This window comes from Phodopus roborovskii, unplaced genomic scaffold, assembly GCF_943737965.1.
Source record: "Phodopus roborovskii unplaced genomic scaffold, PHOROB, whole genome shotgun sequence".
Lineage (NCBI taxonomy): Eukaryota > Metazoa > Chordata > Mammalia > Rodentia > Cricetidae > Phodopus > Phodopus roborovskii.
The window spans coordinates 6,966,437-6,982,730 of record NW_026125295.1 but is presented as its reverse complement, the minus strand read 5'-3'; the positions used below and the strand labels follow the sequence as shown (position 1 = coordinate 6,982,730).

Genomic DNA, 16,294 nt, shown 5'->3' with positions numbered 1-16,294 from the left:
CCTAGAGATCCCAGGAGCCAGGATCACACCTGGGGAAGAGCATTTATATCAAAGGCAGAATTGGTGCCCACGCCCCCCATCCTCAAGCCTTTACCCTGCTTCCTGCCTGAGCATCATCGGTCTCATTGCAGGCTCTTGGATCCCGATTTGCCACAATCTGTCTGTCTCTGACGCGGGGGACTAAAATCTCCTCAAAGCCCCCACCGTGCTCAGTCTGGCCCTGGCATAAACGGCCCTTGTAATAAACTGCTCACCTCCACCAAGTCATCTCCTTGAACCCACACCCAACATCTTTCCACCATGTGGTTACCTGAACACAGCCTGGCTGCCTGCTGAAGTCGAGGCTGCCTGGGCTTTGTGCCCGCCCACTTTCTACTCCTCCTAACCCATGCACGGACCAAGGAATAGATCTGCTGTCTGCAGGAAGAAGTGGGAATTTCCCAGGGCTGTGAGTACTGAGCCCATCTTCCGGGCCTGCGGAGAGGTGGGTTACTCAGGAGAAACTCTGGCACCACCTCATGTTTGCCTTGTCCCCATGTCTCTTGGGGACCGGGACTGAGGAATAAACTTCTGAATGTGAAAAAACGCACCACCTCAGAAGGCAGATGGCAGGACAGACCACCAGCTGTATTTACTGTCCCTAAGGTACACAGGAGCACTGCAAATAAAAAGTCATACAAGCAGGCGATAAACATCATAGAAACAAAGAAAGAAACCGAGGAAGCTGCTTCGTCCTTCAAAGAAGCACTTTCCCTGGCCTGCCTGGGTGTGCTCAGCCAAGCAGGGCTCAGCCAGGGGTCGAGCTCTGGCTGCTGGACACAAGACGGCTTGCCTCCTTAAGATGTTCCTCCTTAAGTAAATAGCTGAATTACTGAAGCACATCTATTTATTTTTATTTGAAATACACAGTATTAAAAAGTTTCTTTACCCAACCCCTTTTAAACTTTGAGTATGAACCAGACATGATGGTGCATGCCTGTCTTAGTCAGAGAGCTTCTGTTGCTGTGATAAAAGACCATGACCAAAAACAATGTGGGGAGGAGAGGCTTGATTTCAGCTCATACTTCTGCACCACAGTCAGGACAGGAACTCAAGCAGGGCAGGAACCTGGAGGCAGGAGCTGAAGCCACAGGGGAGGGCTGCTTACTGGCTTGTTTCCCATGGCTTACTCAGCCTGTTTTCTTATTTATTTATATTTTATATATGACTGCTCTGCATGTAATACTGCAGGCCAGAAGAGGGCATCAGGTCCTACTACAGATGGTTGTGCGCCACCATGTGGGTGCTGGGAATTGAATCCAGGAGCTCTGAAAGAGCAGCCAGTGCTCTTCACCACCGAGCCATCTCTCCAGCCCTCTTTCCGTGATTTTTCATTTAGTGTTTCTGAATTGAAATGGATAACAAGTGGCTGACATCGTGGATAAGCAAGGACTTCTGGAGACTGCTCTCTCTTTGGGCTTGTGGGAAACCTCAGCAAATAGTTATGGATGGAGAAGAACAAGCTGCCACCTTTTGCTTTGAAGACAGCCAGCAATGACAAGCTGAGTCCATGTTGTGGGAAGCCTGGCTGGGACAGAGTCAGGCATATATTTAGTTAAGTCCCTCTCGGCCAGCCCTGATGCCAGCTCTGTGTTGTCTTCAACAGGCATTTCTAGGGACAGTCACATTCAAGCCCTCCCCTGACTGGCACACTCCACCAACCAGGAATGAAGCTGATAAATGAAGAATGTTCTAGTCTCTGTTTCTTTGGGTGAGCATTTCTGGGTAACTTCATAAAAGGCTCCAAATACTACCAGCAGTGACCCCAAAAGCACAATCATGGTAGCTTGTTATCTCTTTTCTTGCCTTCCTTGCAGGATTTGCACACGGCAGGCAACCATTTGCCTTTGGGGAAATACATCCCAGGAAAAAATAATAGTCTGAAAACCCCCACTTAGGAGGAAAGCTGAATCCAGGATCCCAGGTGGTCCAACCGAGACAGACACAGATTTCCAGAGGGTGTGGTTGGGGAGAGGCATCTAGCTAGCTTGAAGAGAGGAGGGAAGATTTTCACCAGCAGCTGCCCTGAGTAACTCAGGATGTGCAGGGGGAAGGAGAGAACGATAAGAAACCCGTAACTGGGGCTGGGGACGAAGGCTCAGTGCTAACAGCACTTGCCACTCTTGCAGAGGACCAAGATTTGGTTCCCAGCACCCACACGATGGCTCACAACCACCTGCGAATCCAGTTACAGGGGTCCAACACCTTTTGATGTCCATGGGCATTGCATACACATGGGGCACACACATACTTGTAGGCAAAACATTCATATACATAAAATAATCTAAGGAAGATTAAAAGAGAAAGAGGGCCCGGTCCCTTCCTCAGCAAAGGCCCGGCTTCTTCTATTTTTATCTATACCCACACGTAGAGAATGGCCCGCTCTCATCCCGTGGAAACACTAATCCCTCCTCACCTTCTTGTTTCCTGTTGCCTTTCCCGGAGGCCCTCATAACGAAGGGAAGTGCCTGTCTTATAGAACGGACGATACCACATGGCTCTGTCCCCACTGGAACATTCCTTCCTTGCACAGGTAAGAGGGCTCAGTGGTGAACGAGGGCTTACTTGGGCTGGACCAGAGACATCTCGGGAACCTGAGGACACCGTGTCTTTCAAAAAGGCCTGATGCTCAACATGCCACTTAGTTCATAGCACACACTGGACATGAAACCGGCGCTACGCACTTTCGGCTAAGTAGGAAGCTTTGTTCCCCAAAGTCAAAACTAATATTGCATCCCTGAACTATCTGACCAGAGTTTTGATTCAAAGAGCAGGCAGAGGACATTGTGAACAAACCCTGATAGCCCCGGGCAGGGAATCGGGACTCTGAGAGAGCTCAGTTTCCTGAGCCACGTGCTCAGACAGGGGCTGCTCTGAATCTCCATTTGGGTCCCTTCAGAGGAGGATTTGAACTTTGACACAGGTGGCTTTGTGACGTCACTACTCCATTTCCCTTTATGAGGGGGCTGTCCCCTCTGTGAGCAGTGGCACTTTAGGCTTTCCCAGCCTGGATTGATCATGCATTCTGCCATGACAAAGGTCAGATTTAGAGCTTGCATTCAGTCGACAGTTAATGTTCATTTTTTGATGTATCCACTCCGGTTTCAATGTAAAGACCTCTATAAAAGATGTCCTTTCATCTTAGTTTTTGCTGTTCCATTTTCAGCTAATACTTGGACTAGGGTTTTATAATTAATGTGTCCTAGGAGGACATTTCGATGGCGTTTTGTAAGTATATCAAGGCTCCAACATTCAGGCAAAGCTGAAATTGTCACACACACATCCCTGACATCTTCTTCCGTTTATGTGTGGACATCTCTTTGTGATCTCCCAGGACCTAGGCCATCTGGCCTCTCCCAAATGCGGCAGCCAGGTCTCAGGTTTCCTTCCTCTCTATTGTTCTTAAGCCGTTCCGCCTTTCTACAGCCCACATCCCTCCTAGTCCCAGCAGCCCCTCTTTTCCTGAACATCTCCCAGGATGCACCAGCGTGTCTTCCCTAACCCCTAAGCCTGTTCCATTTATCATAGTTGGAACTCCCAGAGCGCAGTGCCTAACAACCCTGTTTCAAGCTCAGCGCTCGAAGCAGGCGGAGCGACTTCTGCAGGCATTCAAGACACCCGATGCTTGTCCCTGGGCCATGCAAACAAGGTGCTTTTGACTATTTGGGAAAAACAAAAACCAATGAAAACCCCTGTTGTTGATCACCCAGCAGAGCCCCCAGATTCAGTTATAGATCAGTAACAGGCTTCTGGCTGTCATGTGACCCCTTTCATCAGGGTACCCACGTCCTTGGTATTCCCACTGCACCACGCCACTACCCTCTTCCACGTGACCTGGGCATACAGCGAGGAGCTTCTCCTCCTCCTCTTGATTTCTGACAGTATTTGGACCTGAGATGGGAAACTGACGGTGAGTCACAGATAGACCAAGACCGTCGTCGGCCTTTTGACACGCCAAGGCTGCATGCATGACTCCACCTCTTACCACTTTTTCCAGCTGAAGGGAAAAATGGACAGATTGTGTTTTTTTTTTTTTCCAGCGTCCTGGCCCATTCAAGGGCAAAGCTCTTAAGTGCGCCATTCCTTTGGCTGAGTTCACCTGGGGACAAAGTAATTCCACAGGAGAAATTCAGAGACGCCCTGCCAGCTCCCAGAATCCAGCGCGGCGACACATGGGCACCATGGGAAAGCTTCCTCTGGTGAGCCTGGTAGGGGTTAGGTCTCTTGGGGTGCTAAAGAGAGCCTTGTTTAGACAAAACACAGCTGCCCCAGAAAATCCATCAATGCTTCCTGCCGCTACCCCCTACACAAGCGAAATGGGCAATGATGTAATGTGAAAGATGTCATTCACTAAGCACCTGGCTTCCCAGAGGGTAACAGCTACAAGCCAGGTGGGCAGCCAGAGGCCATCAGACATGCAAGTTAGCCTCTTCAGGCAAAAAAAGATGCAATAGAGACTTCTAGAGTCAGCCTGTCTATGCCTGAACCCCAGTACCCAGTTTTAGCAGCTGTGCCTCATAAGCCTTGGTTTCCTCCTCAGGACAACAGAACTCACAAGGGCTAAAACATGCTTCAAAAGTTAGGTACGGAGCATAGTGTGCGTCATAAAGGAGCACTGGGCAAGGGTTGTCCTTCCCATTGGCCACTGCTGTAGCTAAACCAGTTACGAGCCTTCAGATTACCAAGAAGAAGTCAGGCTTTCTGTTTATTTTTAGAAAATTCTAGCAAAAGTCCAACATCAAAACCTGACAGAGACCACACAGGGGAACAAGCTAAGAGAAGCTTCCTGCTCACCACTGTACAGACAAACACACTAAGCGAAACATTAGAAACAGAAGCAACTGTATATATCATTCTTTAATAGAACTCATTTCCTTAAAAGGTCAAAAGAAAAGTTATATGAACACATCGGCATTTTAAGTATAAGTAGTCCATGAAAAAGAAAGCAATAATTGGCCAAAAACTTCAGACTTAACTGGACAAGACTGGGTCCTACGCAAACCTCACAGACCAAATATCAACAAAGTAGACTTGCAGACTTCTAGCGGGCTTCATCACGAAGGCAAAATACACCAAACAGCACCATTTGAGGGGGGGGGGGGAACCAGAAACCCCAAAACATTCCGACTCTTGAGATGGGGAGCCATGTTAAAAACAAAACAAACGAATAAACAAAAAACCTGTGTGAAGCCAGGTGTTCGATGCCTTTAATCCCAGCACTCGGGAGGCAGAGGCAGGCGGATCTCTGTGAGTTCGAGGCCAGCCTGGTCTACAGAGCTACACAGTGAAACCCTATCTTGAAAACTAAAACAAAACCAAAAACAAAACCTGTCTGAAAATGCGCCTCTAGGAAGGACAGTGAATGAGGGAGCTGGTAAAGTGGGGAAGGGAGGGGACCAAGCCCTGAGGGAGGTCACAGCAGCAGCGGCCTGGATTGTCCGCCAACTGTAGGAGCCTCAGTGCCAGGAGCCTGAGGTTGCTGTCCGGGTCCTGGCACGTGTGGCTATTTGTAACCATGGCTAACTGAGCTCCAGCAAACTGAGGGCCAGTCAGGCTTTGAAAGAGTCACAGGTATTAAAATAAATAAATAAAAATTTAAAAAAAGCAGGCTGGGAGCTGCCTCGAAGCACGAGGACATGGGTTTGACCCTGAGAACCCACAAGAATGCAAGGTAGGCGTGGTGGCTCATCTGGTCCAATTGAGAGGTCCCGACTCAATGAATCAGGTGGAGAAAAACAGCTGATACCAACTTCTGGCTTCCATATCTACACATGCACACGCACACACACGTGCACGCACACACACACACATGCACACGCACACACACGTGCACACACACGTGCACACACACGCAGCCACACAAGCAGGAAAATGTATAGTCACGAACACACACAAAAGGAACCCACAGTGGGCGTGTGTATGTGGGGTACAGGGGTGGGTGGCGTGGCGTGGGGTCAAAGCCTGGGAGGAAGAGGGAAGGGACGGAAGGTGATTGGGGCAGGTCAACAAGCAGCATTTCCCTGGCCTCTTGGATGATGGCCCCTCCCTCCAGCAGCCTACCTTCCTACCTCTGGCTGGAAAGGCAACTCTAGCTCGCCTGGGCTAGAGGATCAGCTCCAGGAAGAAACCAGAAACTAGCAGCAGGACTGTACTGAGATGGGGTCTAATCTGGAAAAAATCTAAATGGGCATGGTGTGTGCCTGTAACCCAGGTACATTTCACATGCTTTAAACACATCCGAAGTATTGTGAGCACACTGGTCTTGGGCACGCTCAGTATGTGCTCTACCACTGAGCTACATCCCTATCCCTGCCCTGGTCACCTTACGCGGGTCCTGGGAGTTTTATCCGGGGCTCTAAACATCTCTCCCAGTCTCAAGTTTCTTGTATTTTTCCAGCATATCTGCAACTTACTTAGCTTTGTGCCCGTTATCAAAGGGCACTTATCACTGCTTCCTTCCTGCGTGGTAAGCTGCCACAGGGTCCCCCATTTCAGAAAAATGTTATTTTAAATTTAGATTTCTTATATGCATTTGTTGTATGATGAACATATTCTCATTTCCTCTGTTTTCCTGCCTCTCCCTGCTTAGCCCCCTTTGTTCTCCTATACAATCTCACTTCCATTTTCATTTAATATATTCACACACAACCCTGTGTGACTACATAAAATATAGGAACCACAAATGGGAGGGAAAAGTTTTTCCGAGAATGGGTTAATTTGCTTAATAGTATTGTTTCCAGTTGCATCCATTTTCCTACTAATAACATGACTTCATTCTTATGGCTGAAAAACATTCCACTGTGGATAAAAACCACATTTTCTTTATCCATTTCTCTCTTGCTGCACAGCTAGGCTGGCTCAGTAACTTGGCTATTGTGAACAGTGCTGCTGTAAAAAACGGATGCACTGCGTCTCTGAGATGTGTTGACTCAGAGTCCCGTTGGGTGAAAACCCGGGAGTAGTAGACCTGAGTAATACAGTAGCTGTGCTGGATGTCTTTCCTGAGAAATCTCCATTCTCATCCCCACAGAGACTGGGCTAGCTAGCTTACACTCCCACCAGCGAGCTTACATGGGCTCCCTGTTGTCTACAACGACACCCAGCCGTGCCTTGATTCCCTGACCCACCCTGTCCATGTATCTTCCTGGCAGGGAAAGGACAGGGGCCTTCCATGGCTTCTAAGTGTCTCTAAACCAGCGTCTGTTGTTTGTAAGTCAAAAGTGCAACTTCCTGATTAAGATAGGGTAGAACTGAGTCAGAACTTCCCTGCAAGATCAAGCTGAGGACTGGGGTTGGAGACCTTTGCCTGCCCTCACCCTGTTTCACCCTGAACAAGCTGCCCTGGGAACGAACACCCCAGGAACCCCCAGTGTGAGAGCCCAGTGTGAGAGAACAGCGTGAGCTGCAGAGGAGACATTCAACTTCTTCCTGACTTCAAACTGTGTGTGTGTGTGTGTGTGTGTGTGTGCGTGCATGAGTGTAGATGCACTTGGAGGCCAGGAGAGGGAGTCAGACCCCTTGGAGCTGAAGTTACTGGTGGCATGGATGCTGGGAACTGAACTTTGGTTTTTTATAAGAACAGCAACCACTTTTATCCACTGAGTAATTGTTTGTTTGTTTGATTTTAGAGACAGGGTTCTCTCTGTAGCTTTGTAGACCAGGCTGGCCTCGAACTCACAGAGATCTGCCTGCCTCTGCCTCCCGAGTGCTGGGATGAAAAGCGGGTGCCACCACCCCCTGGCTTCCAGCCTCCTCCTTCTGACTGCATGTGTATGGTGTGTGCATGTGTGTATGATGTGAGGTCAGAGGAAAATTTTGAGGAGTGTGTTCTCTCCTTCCGCCATTATCTGGGCTCTGGAGATCCAAACCAGGTCAGAAGGCTTGTTTTTAATGGTTTATTTGTTTTTTTTAAGCTGTCTTTTATCTTAGCAGTTTGCTTTTGTGGCTTTTTAAAAAGAGATACTTTGTTGTCTGATGAAAAAAGATTTAAAATTCAGGACCCCTCTTTTCCCTTTTAGGAAAAGAAATGGGTAGACGCTGCTGCACATCTAGCTGGAGGTGGGGTCCAGGAGTTTTTATGTGCACTTCTTTAACTCCTCTCACAGATCTGCCCACACATGGTGGTGGAAAACACTCTTAGTTGACCCTTGTCAAAGTTGCAGCTTTACTGACATTTCTCAGGCTAGACAGGAGACTTCCTCTCAAACTCCATGAATACACAAACGAAGGTTTTCATGCCAATGAACACTGAGCTTTGCCTTGGAACACAGGCCACACTGTGATTGGAAATGGACATCTGGGGTGCCCATGGCCACCAGAAGGGCCAGCAGTCTCAGGGACCTTCAGCCTAGGCCATCTCTCTGGGGCCAGCACGCAGGCAGGGCTGGCAGGTAACATACTGCTTAGGGATCACAGTCCTGGCCTCTGAGTACCTGCCCTCCTTCACCTCCTCTCAGCCCATTATGGATGAAGGCAGGGCCTTCAGGAAGCCACCCATACAGGAAGTGAGGCACCAGGGACAATGCCGGATAAGAGCGGCACCCGGGCCAGGGCCAGTGAAGACTACCATTTGGCACTATGCAGGAAGTTCAAGGTAAAGTCACCAGGGGACTCAGGGCACAGATGAAAGACAGGAAGGGGGGGGGGGCGGAAAAGACTTAGTACTTTCTAAGTATTGATTTCCCCCTGAAGGGCTCTCTCACAAGGTTTAGCAATGAGTTCATTCATCATCTTAATGGCCGGGCCAAGATGACTATAAACATCTGAGGGTTGTATTTTACTGGGGGCTACGTTAACTTGATAAGAGACACCGGGGACAGCAGAGCACAATGGCAATTTGCAGATTCTGCGGCCAGGGTAGCAGCGAAGAGGGAAGGAACGCCATCTGTACTTGGCTTGCACGGAAGGGAGGATGGGTACACTCCAGCCCTGTCAGTGCCTGCCTCCTCAGCTCCACTGGTGTGACCACACCTCTCTGTGGTCACATGCACGGACACCCAGGTTCCCACACTGAGCCTTCTGTCCGTGGAAGGGCCGGGTACCCCCTCCAATATAGAGCTGTGCAAACACATCAAGTTTCCAAATCCTCCCTCAGTTCAGATTAGAGAGCTGATAGGTTTTACCATCTGGCGCCTCCAGAGTTGCTTGCCTTGAAAGTGAGAAGAGAGATTCCTGAGAGAAACAGAACACCCATTCCGTGGGAGAGGGAGATAATACTGGGAAGACTCACTTTACAACCAAAACAGACTCGCCAGTCCTGATGCCACTTGTCATAAAAACGTAAGCTGACCTGGTAGTTAATGAAGGTTGTAAAGCCAGCCTGACTGGAAATTCAAACCATTCACTTCTCAGAAACAGTGAAAATGAGCTTCCTCCATGGACTTTGTTACGGGAGGAGTAAAAGGACCCAGGGGCCATCACCTCAGCTCACTCTCTCAAGGTGATTAGAAGATGGAGCCTAACTAACTCCACAGCCAAACTCAGTGACTGGTGACAGTGAATTGGGAACTATAGCTCTAGGCAGCACATTGCACATTAGGTGCCATGGTGAGGTCTGGTTCTCCCACAGGAGCCCACCACCATCCTTTCTTCCTCATGCCTCAGTCTCCCAGAACTCCCATCACTGAACCCCATCTTCCTACTTCTCTGGCCTGATGGCACTTTCTAGAAGATGTCCTGAGGCTGCCTAGCGTAGTGAAGAGTATTGCACCGAATATCGCCAGCCTGGGAAAAGACCCATGTTCAAACCTGTAGGCACAGCTTCTGCTGAAAGTGTATGGCTTTTGTACCACCACAAAGTAGGAGAAATTGCAAGCCGAGCTGTCATAAGGTGGGGACCAACAGAACCCCAAGTAAATGATGGATCTGTACAGTATGTTCTTGTTTATGGTGGGAGTCAGGGGTCTACCGAGGTAGGGACACATTATACATATGCTTGGCACAGGCCCCATTCAATCCTTAGCACACACCAACATTATAGTGCAAGAAATTGTCACCCTGAGCCCAGGGTCATACTGCTCATCAGAGTGGCAGCTGGTCCTTCAGTCAGCATCTGATAATTACCAATGCCCAAACCCCTCCACTTCACACTTGACACTGTAAATGCAAACTCTAGCTTAGCTTCAGCTATCATTCCAAAGCACAGATTTTAGCCTGAAAGTCATTTAAAAATGCTTTAAAAAAGGCTTTAAAAATGTCAAGGATGCTACATTTGGGTTGGCTTTTCCATTCCCTCCCATCCCCCCCCCCCACACCCTTCAAATGCTAATGTTATATTTGGCTAGTTAGTCCTCTGCCAAGAGGAGGATAAGATAAACCGAGGATGTGGAAAAGGTTTGACCAGTAAAGCAGAGTCTCATGACAGACAAGCAGTTAGGGATGACCCAGCACCCATGAGGAATAGATAGGTTAGAAGTCTAGAAGGCTAGCAATGGCCTACAGGCTGGGTACGATCAGGCAACATGTTTTGTTTGGCTTGTATGACACTCAGAAAACATTTTAATTACCTGCCAAAGGAACACAAAAAATGAAGTTCTGGTTTTAATTGAAAAATAAAAATCTGGCAGCACCAGTTAACACTCCCACTTCCGTTACCGGGTTACTCAAGTGGCTGACCCATGGGTGACATGGGAACCCTCCATCTCCCATAGAATCTACCCGTTCTTTCCCATGACTGGACAACCCCCACCTCTGCTCACACCCGCCTTGCCCGAATCCCAGAACTGTGAAGTGGTTTTGTTTGTTTGTTTGTTTGTTTTGTTTTGGAGATATGGTTTACCTGTATTGTTTTGGAACCTGTCCTGGAACTAGCTCTGTAGACAGACCAGGCTGGCTTCAGACTGTCTCTGCCTCCCAAGTGCTGGGACTAAAGGCATGTGCCACCAACCAACGCCTGGCTTGTAAAGTGCTCTTTTAAGCAGAACTATACCTTACACCTTCCAGGAGCCTAGGGAGTGAGATGCTTGCTGGCAGGCACCAAGGAGCTCTCGCTCAGGACCTGCATCTGTCTGGGTGCTTCAGTGCCGTCTGCACCCAAGGGCACTGTCTCCAGAACCACAGAGGTCGTGCCGGCACGCACGTGGTAGTTCTGAAATGCTGGGAAATGGCCTCCCGGGAGGTCTCCACCCTAACCCTTAGACTGTAACTCTCAATCTCCCTAATGCTGCAACCCTTTAATACAGTTCCTCATGTTGTGCTGACCCCCCCAACCATAAAATTATTTTCATTGCTACTTCATCACTGTAATATTGCTACCGTTATGAATTGTAATGCAAATATCTGTGTTTTCCAATGGTCTTAGGTGACCCCTGTGAAAGGGTCATTGGATCCCAAGGGGTCGTGACCCACAGGTTGAGAACCACTGCCTTAGAGAGTATGAACTTCTGCCTTTTCGTCCCGAGGCTACATTTATGTCTATACTGTTGTTAGAGTGGGAAGACTTAGCCCCTCACACACCACAGTAACTGGTTAAACAGCCTACTTTCCCTTTCCTCTCTCTCATCTTTCAAACAGACTCAGTACCCTCCGCTCCTTGCCCTCCAGGTTGGCATGTGGGAGGCACAGGGCAAGATGGCGTCTCTCAGCGTGAAAGCCATGAGTGCCGTGGTATCAGACACTCTTCTGTTGCTGTGATAAAAAGCCATGGCTGCAAGCGACTAAAGGAAGAAAGGTTTAATTTTGACTTAGGTTCCAGAGGGAGAGAGTCCGTCATGGTGGGGAAGGTTTGGCAACAGGAAGCAGGAGCAGGAAGCTGGATGATTACATTGTCATCCGTACACAGGAAACAGGGTGGGGATATAAACCTTCAATTCTCACCCCTGCTGGTGACACATTTTCTTCAGCAAGGCTGTACCTCCCAAAGGTTCCCCCACTTCCCCAAAGGCCACCACCCACTGAGGACAGAATGTCAAACACCTGAGCCTCGTGGCAGACAGTTCTCATTCAGACTACCATACGGCTAGAAGATGAAAGGTCCTCCCTAGGTTTGTGTGCCGAAAGACTGGTCCCCGGCTGGTGCCTGTTTAATCTGGAGGTGGGGCTTGAGGGGGTCATGGGGGATATGCCTTTCAAGGTGATACCTGTTCCCTCTCGCATCCTAACCCTCTGCTTCTCCTCCTTTTTCTAGTGTGATTGACAGGATGGAGCTACTCATCAACGCGGTCTTCTTCCTTTCTTTGTCTCGGCTCCTTTTTTAAATTTTTATTTTTTACTTTTGTTTTGTGTGTATATATGTGTGTGTGAAGCTGTCAGCTCTTGGAGTTACAGGCAGTTGTGAGCTGCCACGTGGGTGCTGGGAATTGAACACAAGTCCCTCTGGAAGAGCAGCCGGTGCTCTCAGCCATTGAGCCTTCTCTCCAGCCCTGTCTCAGCTCCTTGTTCCCTCATGAGGTTGCTACCTAAGCAAAAACGAATGCTCTGGATGACTTATTTTCTCTGCTAATAGTCTTTTAAGTCTTCCTTCATGTTGAGTTAGGCTTTTCTTGGCTTTGTGTCTTAGACTCTTTTTATAATATTCATACAGGGCCTAGCTGAGTCCATGCATTGTCCATGTGGCAGAGTGGGTGAGCTCCCTAGGCACCCATCACTCACCTCTCGGTGCAGTTAGAGCTCAGCCAGACCACTTATATCCCAGTCGAACCTTGAGGCATGATTGTCATGGGAGGGGCATCTGTCACCCTGGCCATCTGCTCTTCTGGTTGGTCCAAACAGCTACCTGGTGTCTATATACCCTTACCCATCCTCACACTAGTGCTTACAATATCACAGGGAGCCATGGCACTTTGTCAGCTTTTGGCTAGAGTGAAACCCAAGGTTCTCCAGGCCAAAGGTCTTATAGGTTACTGGGACTCAATGGTGAAGGGTCAACATGATTCACCCCATTGTCACCATGACCAGCTATGACCGCTATTGACTCATTCCTGTGGCCTTCTCAAGTACACTCTCTTCCCGTGACCACAGCCTTTGTCTAGAACTCATGGGTGACTGTCATCAACTCTGTCTTTGACAACCTCAACAGGCAGTATGAATGAATGTATCCCTCAGGGTGCCAAAGTGATTCTGGTTCTGTGTGAACACCAGCTCACTGAGCCCAACGCTGCCGATGGGGAAAAGCTGAAGCATCCGAGCACCAGTCACCACAACAGCTGGGTAGAAGGGGTTCTATCCTGCCCAGGCCTGCTCCTCCTCCCCCATAGGGGGGGTGCACCCAGGGATTGGGGAGAGAGAGAAAGCAACACTTCCCCCCTTTGGAAGCATGCTCTATAAACCACATCTTATTTGAGTAAATGAATTGGCTCTACAAAAGCTCACTCGATTTCTGGAAATCTTCGAATTTCCTCAATTCCCTCTAATGTGGCAGGGACAAATATATAAACACGGCAAAGCATCAGCAAACACAGATGCCCATGTAACAGGGAGCATGGAATGTGTTGTTAGTGAACATAATTATGACAAGAGAAATCCATCCACACTTATTTTTCACAACAACTGACACAAAACTCAAATTTTATAGAACATACGTGTGATGGAAATAACTCAGAAAGAGTCAGTCCACAGAGAGAAGGGGTAGAACACAATATTAGGTCGATTCCCTCCAATGTACATATTCGTGGCTGACACATGAGCTGTACCAGCCACCTCCTTTGTCCAGGATAAACGCCGATTTCTAGTCATTCCAAGTTCCTTATAAGGGAACCTTTATAGAACCTTTATAGACCTTTGTAGAATCATTGCACAACCCTTGCTACAAAGTGAGTCAGCAGGTGTATGAGACGGAGATTGGCTTCCTCTCAGGAGCGCTCCTTACCTTCTGCCACATGTTGATGAAGAAGAGTTCCCGGGAAACATTGAAGGATACGTTGGCATCATAGGCATCGTCCCCAAGGTTGGAGATGGAGATGTTTAGAGAGATATTCTTCACAGCCCCCAAAGCTAGGTATGGGGTTTTCTCATCAACACTGCAAAGGAAAGCAAACGGTGATTAGTATTCTTTCCCTTACAGGGGTACAACAGGAGGTACCAGTATGTAGTGTGGAGGTGTTGGGAAATGGGGACCCAGCTCTCAGGAGCCTCACCCACTAGGCACACCGCCTTGAAGAACCAACACCCATGCTTCTCGGGGGTTTTGATGTTTGCTGGTTTGTTTGTGTCCCCCCCCCCCCCTTTGCTTAGAACAAGGGCTTCTACACCTTTGAACTCACTGGACAGTCACATGGCTCACAAAAAACCAACCAACCAACCAAACAAACAAACAAAAAACTCCATACATCAAACTTGTAAAGTTTGAAGACTTTAAAAAAAATTTGTGTGACAATCATCTACTCAGTTCTTTTGAGCAGACCCTGTATTTTTGTCATCATAGATGCGATGTTTAGTGTTAACTGTCAATGTGACAGGATCTAGAATTGCCTGGGAGACGGCTCTTGGTATGCCTCTGTAGGGTGTTAATGGATGTGGGGAGGCACTTCTTCATTGCAGAAGACTCTGAGACAGAGAGCTGAGTCCAGTGTTCACCTCTGCTTCTTAATGCAGTTGCAATGAGTCATTGCCCTTAAAACCATGCCGTGGCTTCCTGCCATGACTGACTGCGACCTGGACGTGTAAGCCAGAATATGCCCCTTCTCCCTTAAGCTTCTTTGGCTAGAGAATTTCATCCTGACAACAGGAAAAGAAATTAAGAGCCCGCAAACAGTAGCGGGTAACGACAAGGAGACAGAACGACACCCAAATTCCCAAATATTGTTTATAAATGTTTGTTTTCATTTAAATAAACTTGGTTATAAATGGTTAATCATCACAACCAATATCTTTTTAAAGGTAAAAAGGGAATCATGATATAGATATGAATACTTTGTTTTGGAACAGATTTTCATTTATTGATACAATTTAAGGTCAATAAGGTGATATGTATATTTCTCCTCTTGTTTAGGTATTGTGTTTATTGAGCTCAGTTAGAAATGTAATGTATAATGTAGTACAGATTATAGATAGTTACCTATGATAGTTAGAACTTATAGTTAAGTTAGTTAGTATTTCTAGATATACAGACATATTTGAGATGGATAGGCATTCTTCAAACCTTTCAAAGACCTACAGAATATGGCATTTAAAATGGTTTAGGGTTTTTCTCGACAATGAGACATAAATGCTCCTGGCAACACCACCTGAGTCAGAAAGGAAGATGAAGATGAACATTGAAGAAACTCGTTATGGAGTTTACTTCCAATATGGCAAGACTAGCCATTTGGACAAGATACTGCTCTTGTCTGGACTGTTTGACTTCATGCTGTATAAACTGGACATGCAGGACCCACAGAAAAGTGACTGGTGATTCAAGATGGACATTGCTACAGAGATCCTGCTTCATGGAAGAGTCTGCGAGACAGTATGCAGGACACAGAGAAAAGTGACTGACAAACTGCCAATACAAGAAGACAGTTTAAAGTTTCCTGCTTTGCTGAAGACTCAGCCAGACACACTATGGCCTATGGGCTGAAGATGGAATATTACAAAAGAACTTCAGGTGACTGACAAGGCGAGATGTCTCTGTCATTTCTAGAGTTTATATACTATCCTTCTGTGGTCTTTGAAGGAGTTGAAGACAGATAGTTATGGTTATAGGTTTCATTAGTTAGGATTAAAGATAAGTTACTTAGACTTTAGACACACAAAGATAAAATAGATGATGGAATATTTTCTTCAAATCTTGCTAAATGTTAATGGACTAAATATTGTTAACTGTGATTCTTATTTGATAACTGTTATATGATATATTTTGTTATGTTAAGGTTAAAACCCTTCTTTTTATTTAGACAGGAAAGAGGAGATGATGGGAGATGCCATTATGTATGTATGTTTCTCATACTGGTTAATAAATAAAGCACTGTTGGCCAATAGGAAAGCAAGATAGGAGGGACTAGGAGACAAGGAGGAAATAGGAAGTAGGGAGGAGGAGTCAAGATGGAGAGTCAGGAGAGAGCTGGACGCCAGCCGCCTCCCCGGTAAGAGAAGGCCATGTGAAAATACATAGATCAGCAGAAATGGGTTAATAATTAAAGGCAGAGCTAGCCGATAAGAAACAAGTAACCGGGCCAACAGTATTGTATCAAATACAGAGTCTCTGTGCATTATTTGGGGCTGGCGTGGCGGCGGAACAAGAGCAGGCGGCGGGCAGAAAAACCGTACTTGTTACATATGCCCCTTCTCCCTTAAGCTTCTTTGGCTAGAGAATTTCATCCTGACAACAGGAAAAGAAATT

General features: G+C 47.4%; 1 protein-coding gene across 1 annotated transcript in view; it reads right to left on the bottom strand.

Annotated features, from left to right (window-relative positions):
- Positions 1-16,294, bottom strand: part of Itga9 (integrin subunit alpha 9) — a 289,334-nt gene that overhangs the window by 78,915 nt on the left and 194,125 nt on the right. The window contains exon 18 of the mRNA XM_051202213.1: positions 13,844-13,994. Within this exon, the coding sequence (XP_051058170.1) occupies positions 13,844-13,994 (151 nt within the window). The remainder of the gene's footprint in view (positions 1-13,843; positions 13,995-16,294) is intronic.